This window comes from Epinephelus lanceolatus, chromosome 10 (assembly GCF_041903045.1).
Source record: "Epinephelus lanceolatus isolate andai-2023 chromosome 10, ASM4190304v1, whole genome shotgun sequence".
NCBI classification, from domain to species: domain Eukaryota; kingdom Metazoa; phylum Chordata; class Actinopteri; order Perciformes; family Serranidae; genus Epinephelus; species Epinephelus lanceolatus.
Window position 1 is genome coordinate 30,752,703 of NC_135743.1, and position 11,418 is coordinate 30,764,120.

At 41.5% G+C, this 11,418-nt stretch overlaps 1 protein-coding gene across 1 annotated transcript; it reads left to right on the forward strand.

Annotated features, from left to right (window-relative positions):
• Positions 1–826: 826 nt before the first annotated feature.
• On the forward strand, positions 827–3,177 carry LOC117250728 (zymogen granule membrane protein 16-like). Its single transcript, XM_078171933.1, has 6 exons — positions 827–889; positions 1,188–1,266; positions 1,417–1,543; positions 2,138–2,237; positions 2,531–2,620; positions 2,708–3,177. The coding sequence occupies exons 2-6, from the start codon at positions 1,218–1,220 to the stop codon at positions 2,849–2,851; spliced, it is 510 nt and encodes a 169-aa protein (XP_078028059.1). The 5' UTR covers positions 827–889; positions 1,188–1,217; the 3' UTR covers positions 2,852–3,177.
• The last annotated feature ends 8,241 nt before the right edge of the window (positions 3,178–11,418 follow it).

Below are 11,418 nucleotides of genomic sequence, written 5' to 3' on the forward strand. Positions count from 1 at the left end.
TCCATAAAAATTGTGTTGTTGTCCCTGAGCTTTCGATGGTAAAGGGACTTGCAGTTGTATAGCACCTTCCTCGCCTTCTACCCAATCAAAGTGCTTTCAAACTACAGAACCATATTCACACATGCACACTTGGGTGCCACCTGCTCACCTAAATAATCACATGCACCCACACATCAATGGCACAGCCTTCAGGGGCAATTTGGGGTCCAGTATCTTGCCCAAATATACTTCGACATGCAGACTGGAGGAACCAGCATTCAAACCACCAGTCTTCCAATAAGAGGTCAGCCTGCCCTACCTCCTGAGCCACAGCCACATGATCTTTATGTGCAGGTCAAGGTCAAGAATTAACATCGACATCTCCATCTATTGAAAATCCAAATTTTCATGAAAACTCTGTAAACTCTCTTTAAAGGTCAAGAATGAGCTTTGAAATTCAAATCAATCAGGGCTAATGTAACACCAGTTTTAGGAGCAAAGTTAGTAAGAATTTTACTGGTTTTAACGTAAGGAGGTAGTTAATGATGAGACGCAGATTAAAGGGAGATGGAGTTTACGAGCTATTAGGTTCAGTCAAGTTCAAGTGACTACCTTTCCCTTATGTGGTGAAAGCTATATATTGCCCAACCTAATGATGTACTTGAAAACATTTCTGTCTTCCTGGATCAATTTCAAACTCTTAGAATAATACGTCTCTTATTGTTCAGTCAGCAGAGGCTGTCAAGTAGGAATGTAAGGGTGTGTGTGTGTGTGTGTGTGTGTGTGTGTGTGGTGAGGGAGGGAGGGAGGGAGGGAGGGAGGAGGGTATATATTTATAAGTGCCAGTGTGACAGTGTCATCTCATCCTTGGCTCAGGACTCCAGCTGGTTTCAGGATATCTATACTGCAGGTGAGTCTGAGCATCTGTATCTGAAGGTTTTAACTACGTGGGATGTAGCTCCTTTTGTAATGGACCAACTTGATTGGGATCTTACTGTGACAATGGGCACTGATTAAATTCTGATGATTTTAATATTATTTATTTACTGGCCTTAGGCCGTCCACAGATTGTTGGATTGGATTGTGGACTTACAGCTTAATAAAACAAAATGCCAGATTGGTGTTATGTGTAAAGAAATGTGTATAGCTGTTGATAATCATATGATGATGATGATGATGATGATTGTTGAACTGGTTTCTGTTTCCAGTGTTGTCTCTGGACACCCTCACACACCAGAATGTTTTCCCTCCTGTTCTTTGCTGTGCTCTGCGCCAGCTGCCTGTCTGGTAAGATTTCCATCTTTTGAGCCTTTCTATAGCAATGTTATACTTTTTTCTACAAACATGTGGCATCTAATAAGATCTCAAGTCAAGCTGAGTCAAGAAGCAGTAGCTTCCTCTTGTCCATCACATAATGACTTTGTTTCACCTCTCCAGCTCCCAGTGAGCACTACTCCTTCTCCCCTCCTGTTGGACCCGGGAGTGGCACTTCCTTCTCCACAGCAGGAGACGGAGGGATCAGGGGGGTTAGGGTCTGGGAGTCGATCAACTCTTACATCACAGGGTCAGTCTGTCCTCCTTCTTGTCCACATTTGTTTTTATTTTAGCCTTAAGCTATTGCAGAGCCTATAACCAGTGCATTTGATGGTGGTAGTAACTGTTCAATTAGTAGTGTTTGGCTCAAAACAGGGTGGTTGGAGCATTTGATAAATATGCTATTTTATGTTTGCTACATTATCTAATGTGTAATTGGGGAATGTTGTGAAAATTATTCATTAACAAGTTTATAATGCAGCACTGATTTGACCTCTTTATGCACCTGAAACTGCTTTGTGTTTTAACAGTTGAATGTTGTTATGTCATATTGAGTTGTTAGTGGGGAAGGTGTTGGGATTTTCAAAGGGACGGCCCATTAAGTTTTAATGAAGTTGGGAGGGACTTGCTTTTTCAAAAAAAAGTGAACCGTAAGATTGAGCCACACTTCATGCCTCAATAATTTGCTTCCAACACATTTGCTCTATTGTCTAGCCTATTTGTTCTTACACATGCAATAATCTATTACGACAATTCTTTTATTAAGTGTCCTCACATCTTCTTCACATCAGTACCATTTTTGGTGTTCAACAGTGTTTCCTCTCTCCTGTGTCTGTCCCTGCAGTCTCCAGGTGCGCAATGGCTTCTCCTGGTCCAACGTTTTTGGTCGCACACTTGGAGATGCACAGGAGCTGGAACTATATGATGATGAGTACATTATTCAGGTCAGTGTGTGTGTGTGTGTCTGTGTGTGTGTATTTGAAACATTCTGATAAGACAGTGTGACTTATGATTTGTTGACATTTATAAAATAATAATATCAATAGTATACATCTATTTTATTATACAGGACCAGGAAATTATAGTAGCAGCAACATTTTTCTTTAAACTGAATAGTGTACTGTGATTCATATTATACTATATTCATCATTATATGAAAAACACAAAATGTGTGTACTAATCGAGGACTAACCACATGTACCAAGTGTGTTAATGTCCTCACTCTGTCATGTTTCAGATCTCTGGCAAATACAACACCGCCTATATCTATCAGCTGATCTTTGTGACCAGTACAGGGAGATCTCTGATAGTTGGCCAGCCCACACATGTAATTATCTTCAACTTTTCCTTTTTGTTACAATTATCAATACTTTTACTCATGGTCATGTGTTGACCTGTTGATGCTTTGTTACAGACCTCTTTCAACTTCTACCCGATCCACTATGGTTGCGAGCTAAAAATACTGAGTGGTCGCTATAACACCGCAGGGATCAAGTCTTTGGGAGCTCACTGGGGAAGTCGGATGATATCGACCAACACTTCAGTCCACGACTACTGACTACTAACAACAGTCTTAAGCAGAGAATAATCAACCTATCTTTTTCCATTAAGAAAGTATTTAGTCTGAAGGACAGATTGCAGTGATTTATTGCACTTTATCAATACCTCATGTATTTTGAGGAATGCTAATTGTAAGGATATTAAGAGATTATATATGTGGTTTTATTTCTGCATATTTAAATGGTTGGAAAAATGTTCAGTCTGACCAATATTTAATTCTGTTGCATGCAATATGCTGTTGTATTTTTTTGAAAGGTATGTTTTTATTTTTCCTCTTGTGACTTTGTGGCTGTTATGCAAAATTAATAAAACAACTAAATCACAGCAACTTGATTTTATGTAATGATAATGAAGAACAACTATTGTGCAGTATCGTCCACAACTTCCTGCTTTTTCATGTGTGTGACACTGCAGTAACCTCAAACATACAATGGCAAACATAGGAAAATTTTATTTTTTGTCATTGCACAATTTAACTCAGATTCCACTGTTTTGAGAGCGCCTTGTCTTAATGAGCTCATATTTTGTTTAGTTACAGAGTCCATAAAAATGCGTTGAGAGCAAAAGTTTTTCCCTCTGCCTCAGTGTCTTCCTGCTAAACATAAGTCACGCAGCAAAGATACTCCGCTATGATCATATTTACAGTTTCTACACAAGTTTTCGTTTGACTTGTCCTGCACTGAAGTCAAATTTCCAGTCTGATCTCTGTTGCCTTCAAACAGCAGGAAACAAGACTACTGTCCTTCTTCTGTGGTTTTCCAGGCGCAGTAGCTCAGGTAACTGCTTCCTATGTAGTACAGTGTGGTCAGAAACGCAAAGAACTGCAAAGCGTGAAAAGTGTGGAAAAGATGTGGAGAAAAAGAACACAGGAAAAGAGAGAGGGATGAGAAGACAATGAGAAGGAGTACATTTATTCATTTAATATTGAAAGATCATAATTCACAACTATTCTGTCCTCATCTGACATTCCAGTATCAGACTAGACAGATAGATAACAGAGTCCAATAATGGGATGATAGGTGATGGGTTTTTGTACTTTACTGAAAGTCCTTCAGTCTCATGAAACAAACTGTAAAACTGAAACAGAACAACAAAGCAGAAATATTACATTTAAAACATTGAATGTAGCCTTGTGTACATTATTCTAAACAATATTTCAAATAAATCAAATTAAACAAAGCAAATACATACAGTAGCCTAAACCACTGTAGCCTAGCTGTGGTGTTAGCCATTTAGTCTGTTAGCTCTTTACTAGCTTAATTAAACCATCCAACATTTCTCCATAAAACAACCAAAAACAGAATGAATTTGATGCTAAACAATTCAACACTTATAATACAAACAAAATATAACTGCTCGGCAGCTCTCACAGGCATATGCGATCCATATCCACCAAGGACAGAGAAGTGATGAACTGCATGCTTGATCCACCATTCAACCAATCTGGAAATCCATCGGTTAAAAAAAAAAAAAAAAAATTCTTCCTTTACTTTTGCAGAATCTGTCTTGAGAGATTACCATTCAACCAATATAACTGCTATTTCAGCATGTCCGCAAGGGGGCACTAAATCATCCTACATGAGACCAGCACAACAACTGAAAAATCTCTCATTATCTACTCACAACAAGTCAGTGCACTGGTAAACTGTTGAAGCTGTCACATGAGGCATCTTGGGAACTATGTGTCAAACAGTAATTGATTCAATTGATGTAATTCATTTATCTATGGAGGACACACCATACACTGTAATGCACGAGCCGCTAATTTAATGACATTTCTATTTTGCTTACTCTACCCATTTACACAGAACAGTTTCAGCCATGACGTGACCAAGCCATGTGAAACACACATTGCTTGTCAATATCATCATATAATTCAGTATTTTTTACTATCTGTAATATTAATTGTATCACGACAGTCCCACAGCAATCCCTGGCATCGTGCTAGGATACATACAAGTGATTCAAGTGAGTTCCACACTGTGAGGTCTTGATATTTTAAACTTGGATAAAAGAGAGCACTGTTTGCTCTGTATCAGCAGATACCCTGACTTGATTAATCAGAATCAGTTTTAGGAATGAAAAAGTTGGATATTCGAGTTTATATTTAAGGGACTGTACAAAGGCTGTTTCAAAATGCTCCCCATGCTTATAGGAATGTAGTTCTGGTGGAGCAATACTATGATAATTATAGCTGCTGCGCAGCGATGGGTTGGGTCCTGGCATTTTTAGGCAATTCTGAGCAACAAGCAGAAGGATTGGAAGACATTTAGGAATTTAGCAACACAATCTGCCTTTTGCATCAGCTGAGGCTTGAACTCACAACCTCTGAGACTAAGAATCAATTTCTATCTCACTGACCTAATTAGTCAGTGACAATTCATGTGTAGCTTCACAAACTGACCAAGCCAGACGTGCAGATTTAGCAGCCGTCCATGCATGGAAAAGCAGATTTCAAACCACTGTAAAAAATTCAGTTATCGAAACAAAAATCTGAAAATACACATATTGCATCTAGACAGCATGGAGATGTTGGTATGATTGATTTGCTCCATAAGTGAAAAACTGATGTTTAAATTTGCCATTTTTACATTGACTCCAATGGTTCACATTAGAGCAAAATTCAAAATGCTGTCAAAAATTCAGTTTTTGAGATAAAATTCTGAAATTTGCCACATATCATCTACCATGACTCTAGAATGTTGTCATTTTTTTCATGAACATTGAAGATTTATTTAGCAAGAATTTGCATGTATATGTTTACAGTACTGTTTACAGTCAAACATTTTGATGCACTGTAGGCTCAATTTTTGATAAATCAAAAATCTGAGAAACGTAGTTTTTGTAGGACAGTCTGAAGATGCTCTGTAGCAAGTTTGGTGTCAATTGAGCAAAAATTGTGGGAGGAGATAGGTTTAATAAGTTTAATAAGTCTTTTTATGAAAAAAAAACAGAGTGATGAACTTCATAATTTTTAATAGGTTTAAATTTACAAAAGTTTCTTCAGTATTGGGGCTACAGTGTGATGAAAGTTGTGAAGTTGTAGCATGTACGGTTGATTTGTTATGAATTTTCAAAGTTTTGAACTTTAGATGCTTGCTGTAGCGCCACCATCAGGACTATTGGCGTGAGTTTACAGCTGAGGATATCTGGCATGGGACTGGACCTTTGTGCAAAGTTTGGTGAGTTTTCACCCATGGGAAGTGTGATTTCCTCAGAAGAAGAAAGAAGAAAGAAGAAGAATACCTAGGATTACAATAGTGTCCTGGCAGCTAGCTGCCCTGACCCTAATAATAAAAATACTAATATAGCTACAAATATATATCAGCTTTGATACACATGGTGGTTTTCAAAGCTGATATATATAGCTTCAAATATATATCAGCTTTGAAAACCACCATGTGTATCTGTACAAATCTGTAGAATGTGGTCTTCCCCTAATGGCCTGGTTGACTGAGAAAGCATCTGCTACTGCTGTCACCAGATACAGAGCTGCAGCACTGCAGTTCAAACACAGCGACTACAACAAAGAAAAACACAGTGAAACAGATAAATAGATTAAGCAGGGAGACGGTTATGTTAAACCAATCCGGCCCTCTAGATGACTTTGTATACCAAATGTTGATGCGCATGTGAAGTCCAAGAGGTTTCAGGAGCAGTTTAAACAGTGAGCAGATAGTTATGACATAACAGTTGATATTTATAGGTTATTTTGCAGTGGTTTCAGTGGTCCAGCCCACTTTAGATCGTATTGGGCTGTATGTGGCCCCTGAACTAAAATGAGATTGACACCCTTGTGTTAAACATAAAGCCAAAACAAGTGAACCAGACTGCTTGAACAGTGTGTGTGTGTGTGTGTGTGTGTGTGTGTGTGTGTGTGTTACCAGTGTAGTCCAGGGTACCTGTGGTATCCTGCTGTGGGTTCCAGTGACGTAAATTATAAACATGCAGACGGTCAGGGGCCTGTATCACGAAGCGAGATCAACCTTTCCTGGGTTACCCAGACCTATCCTGGGTTGACTAACCCTAACAATGGCAATCAGGATAATCGGTATCACGACGCTGGATATCAACTCTGTAACTCAACCCAGAGTTGCTTTATCAAGAGCCGTGAACGTGCACAGCGGACCAATCACAATCATGAGAGAAGCGCAGTGTCACTGAGCGTCACTGAGCGTCACTGAGCGTCCTCACAGAGTGCCGTATGTGAGGGAAAAAAAGTATTTCTCGTGAGGATCAGAGATTAATTCTACTAAATTATGAGGAGGAGAAAAGCAACATTACAGAAAAGGCCAACACCGTGGCAGCTGCAGGAGGAGGAAACATGCGTGGCAACGCATAACGGGATGAATAATGTTTAGTTTTAGTTTAGATTAGTTTATTTGCACATAATGTTAAAAACAGACAGTATAAAATTTACAAGATTAAAAAAAGAAAAGTGCCGGAGAGGTTAGAAGCCACTAAAAGCTTATCAAAGAAATTCCCCTGTCAAAACATCAATGAAATCACATAATAGACAAGAAAAAGAAACGGGTCAGGAAAGAAGAAATAGAGGAGGAGAGAGGGAAAAATCAAGACAAAACAAGGTAGCAAATAAAATGATATGTAGGTTAAATTACTCATCACTGGTTCAAGTAGCTACAGTACCTGTACCTGTACATCTGACACTGAGCACACCCTTGAATCCCATGAAATCAATGCTGCGCAGATGAATTGCGTGTATTACAATTATCGTCTAACATCATTGCGTCTGATAAATTGGTCTTCTTTGTCATAACGTTATATATGCTACAATAAAGCTTAAAGCTGACGCCACAATTAAATCATATCAACACCAAATTGATAGTCTGAATAAAATCATCCTGATATTGAGTTGTGTTAGAAATTAACAGCTGCGCAAAAATATACCTAGTCTCCCTCTTTAAAAAACAAAAAGGAAAATCCCTCAAACACCATGAAGTGTAGAATTGATAGGCCACTTTCCACATTTCCAGCAGCAAAGCTGTCAATTAGGCCCATTATCTTTAACAGGGATCATTTCCTCTAACAAAACAAAATGTTGGCACTAATTAATGGTGCTATTAAGTGTCCGCAAATGATCAGTTTCTTTCTTATGAAGGGGTGGGATGAAATTTTGACTTCTTTCCACTCCTTTTTGAACAATCTTTTCATTGTCTGTTGTTGTTGCTTTCTTTTCTTTTTTAATGTTCAAAATAAACTTTCAAATCAAAATCAATCAAATGAATTAAACTTCCCATCATGACTGGGCTGCATTTCTGTCAGCGGAGTCATTTTTTTCCGAACAGCTGATTGGCCAGTGGGTGGTGCTTTTTATAGGATCAGATTCAACCCTGAACTTACCCTGCTCCGGAGCAGGATAGCCGTTCAGAGTAAGTTACCATGGTGATCTACCCCGATAAGAACTGAACCGGCTTCGTGAGACCGAAAACCCAGGGTTAACCCTGAAGTTACCTCGCTAAGACATTAATCCTGCTTCGTGATACAGACCCCAGGACACAGCACAAGATGGCAACAAACATCACCCAGCAGAGAGCAGACACGTCAAAATAGTTTGTACCCCCTACCAGAATCAACACCAGCATACCGAACACCTGGAGGAGAGGAGAGGAGAGGAGAGGTTTGGTCTGGTTTTCAAGTCCCTTTATTAAATCATTTCAGCAATGACTGAAAACCATTTAATTCAAATCAAGAAAAATAAAAAACAAAACCAGAGAAAAACTGCTCCTGAATAAAACAGTCTGCCAGACACAGTAAATGTTAAACAACTACTCAGAAATGATATACCAGCTCTCCATTCCCTGTCACAGAGCACAGGACACCCCCAACAGTCCATCTTTCTTTAAAGTCCTGTAAATTGTCCACAGATTGACAGTAACAATATTCCACTCTGAGCCGGGATTTCAAAAGTCCTTCTAAGACTGGCACCGGCTCCACACTGCCGGCACCCTGAGTCCGGTTCCTGCGAGTCAGCCAGATAGCCAACTTGGCAGAGCCCAGCAGAAAGTTTATCAAAGTGTGTACCTTTTTGTTTTTAGCACTGTATTTTGGGCCAAAAATGAACAGTGGAAAGGAAAAGGCCTCCCCCAGACCATGCAACCAACTCCTTAAAAGGTCAAAGAGCTGTGACAGCCGAGGACACTCAACAAACAAATGAAAAAGAGTCTCTGTGTGCAAACAGAAACTACACCCCTCCCCTAGCTCCGGATCAAGGTGTGCTCTGTATTTGTTCGTAGCTATTGCCCCATGTACGACCCTCCACTGGAGGTCAGCTGTATGCTTCTCCAAGGGGATCTTGTACAGGGACTGCCAGCTGCCTTTCGGGGAAATGTTTGGGCCAAAGAACTCAGCCCACCTCGACTCCTTCAGCCCAGCCAGAGAGTGCAGGTTCAGAACCTTAACGCAGACTTCGTAGACTGCCTTTTTTCCCACCACCTCAAAGCTGTTTAGACGAGGGGTTTGTAAGGAAAGCAGCTGACCCTCACCCTCTTGCCACTCCCCCACAGCTGGGGTTATGGAGAGAGAGGGGAAACTGTACTCATACTCATCATCCCATTGGTCAGACAGAGCACTGTTTTCTACAAACACTCTCAGTGGCTGTGGCAGGGCTGCACAGACTTCCTCCACCACTCTGTTGATGAGCCTGACAGAGCCGATGTTGCTTCTCTCCATCAGGGCTTCCATAGCTGTGGACGTCATCTTCATAAGGTGACCCAGTTTGGTGCAGCCAGCTATTCGAAGACTGGCTCTCAGGCTGGCAGACTGCAGTGTACAGGTCTTAATAAAGGTGTTGTAGAACAATGGTTCTTCAAAAAGCCACATGCCCGGGGGCACATTTGTGTCCCGTGCAGTCTTAAAAATTCACCAAGCCTGCAACACAGAGCTGTAAAATGGTGTTACATCTGTAAAGTCCACGGTCTCTTGCTCCAGGAGGAAAAGCTGCTTGTCGTAGCCCAACTGTCCTGTTCTCCTCAGCAGCAGGCGAGCCGTATCACACCACCTGGGGCAACAGTCATACAGCAGCCTCTGAGCAGTTCTCAGTCTAAAGGAAGCAATTTTGGACTGAATGTCAATCAGTCCCTGTCCCCCTTCAGCCACAGGCAGGTGAAGAACAGCTGACTGGATCCAGTGCTTGCCCGACCAGAAGAAGTTGAGGATGTCCTTCTGGATGTCCTCTATCAGACCCCTTGGAGGTGTCAGAGTGACAAGTCTGTGCCACAGAGTCGAGGCAACCAAGTTATTAGCGACCAAAACTCTTCCCCTATATGACAGCTGAGGTAGCAACCATTTCCACTTAGACAACCGAGCACACACTTTCTCCTTCACTCCCTCCCAGTTTTTTCTTTGGAACCCTTCAGAGCCCAGAAACACCCCCAAAACTTTTAGTCCCTCTTTTCCCCACCTAAGTCCTCCAGGCAGACTGGGCACTGCCTGATCCCTCCACTGCCCTATGAGCAAGGCCTCGCTCTTAGCCCAGTTCACTCTTGCAGATGAGGCCTTTTCATAGGCACAAACGGTGTCCTGCAGACATTTAACATCATCCTGGCTGCGTACAAAAACATTAACATCGTCTGCATAAGCAGATACAGTGGGCAAGCCACGAGGTACACTTACGGTTCAAGGGAAAGACAGACCAATGAGTCGCTCTCTCAGCCTGCACAGCAAGCACTATACACTGTGCTCCACTATACAGTAAACTCACCCAAGACAAAAACCCATCACCAAACCCAAAACCTCTAAGTGCAGCAAAGAGATATGAGTGATCCACCCTATCAAAAGCCTTCCCTTGATCCAGTGACACAATCCCAACATTGACATTATAAATTTTACATAAATCAAGTATATCCCTGATAAGAAAAATATTGTCCATGATTGATCTCTCTGGCACACAGTATGATTGGTCTGTACTTACAATTTTTCCCAGAAAGTCTTTTAGTCTATTAGATAAGGCTCTGGAAAGCACCTTATAGTCCGTACAGAGGAGGGCCACTGGCCTCCAGTTCTTAAGTAATGTCAGGTCCCCCTTCTTAGGCAGCAGGGAAAGGACTGCCCGCTGGCAAGAAACCGGAAGAGATCCAGTTCTGAAACATTCCTGTACTACCTCGTGTAGGTCGGTGCCAATAATGTTCCAAAACCGCTTATAGAAGTCAGTGGAGAGACCGTCAATCCCTGGTGCCCGTCCAGAAGGCATCTGGTTAATGGCCATTGTCAACTCTTCGAGAATTAGCCCACAGTCCAGGGCAGCTCTCTCCTCCGAACTGAGCTGAGGAAGGCTCTCCAGAAGCTCTTTGCGGTTCTCAGCGCTACACGGTTCAGCTTTAAATAGGCTGGTGTAAAAGTCATTTGCTTCAGACAGGCCATCTGCTTCCTCTGCACCGCGTTCCACTCCAAGCTGAAGAAGAAGGAGCTCGGGGCACCCATGTCCTTCAGCTGGAGGAAACGTGATCGGACCAAAGCTCCCTTCACCCTCTCTTGCAGAAAAGCGCTCAGTTCCTTCTTCTTCTGCTGCAGCAGGTCACTAGCAGTGGGATCGGAGTCTCTCCTGAT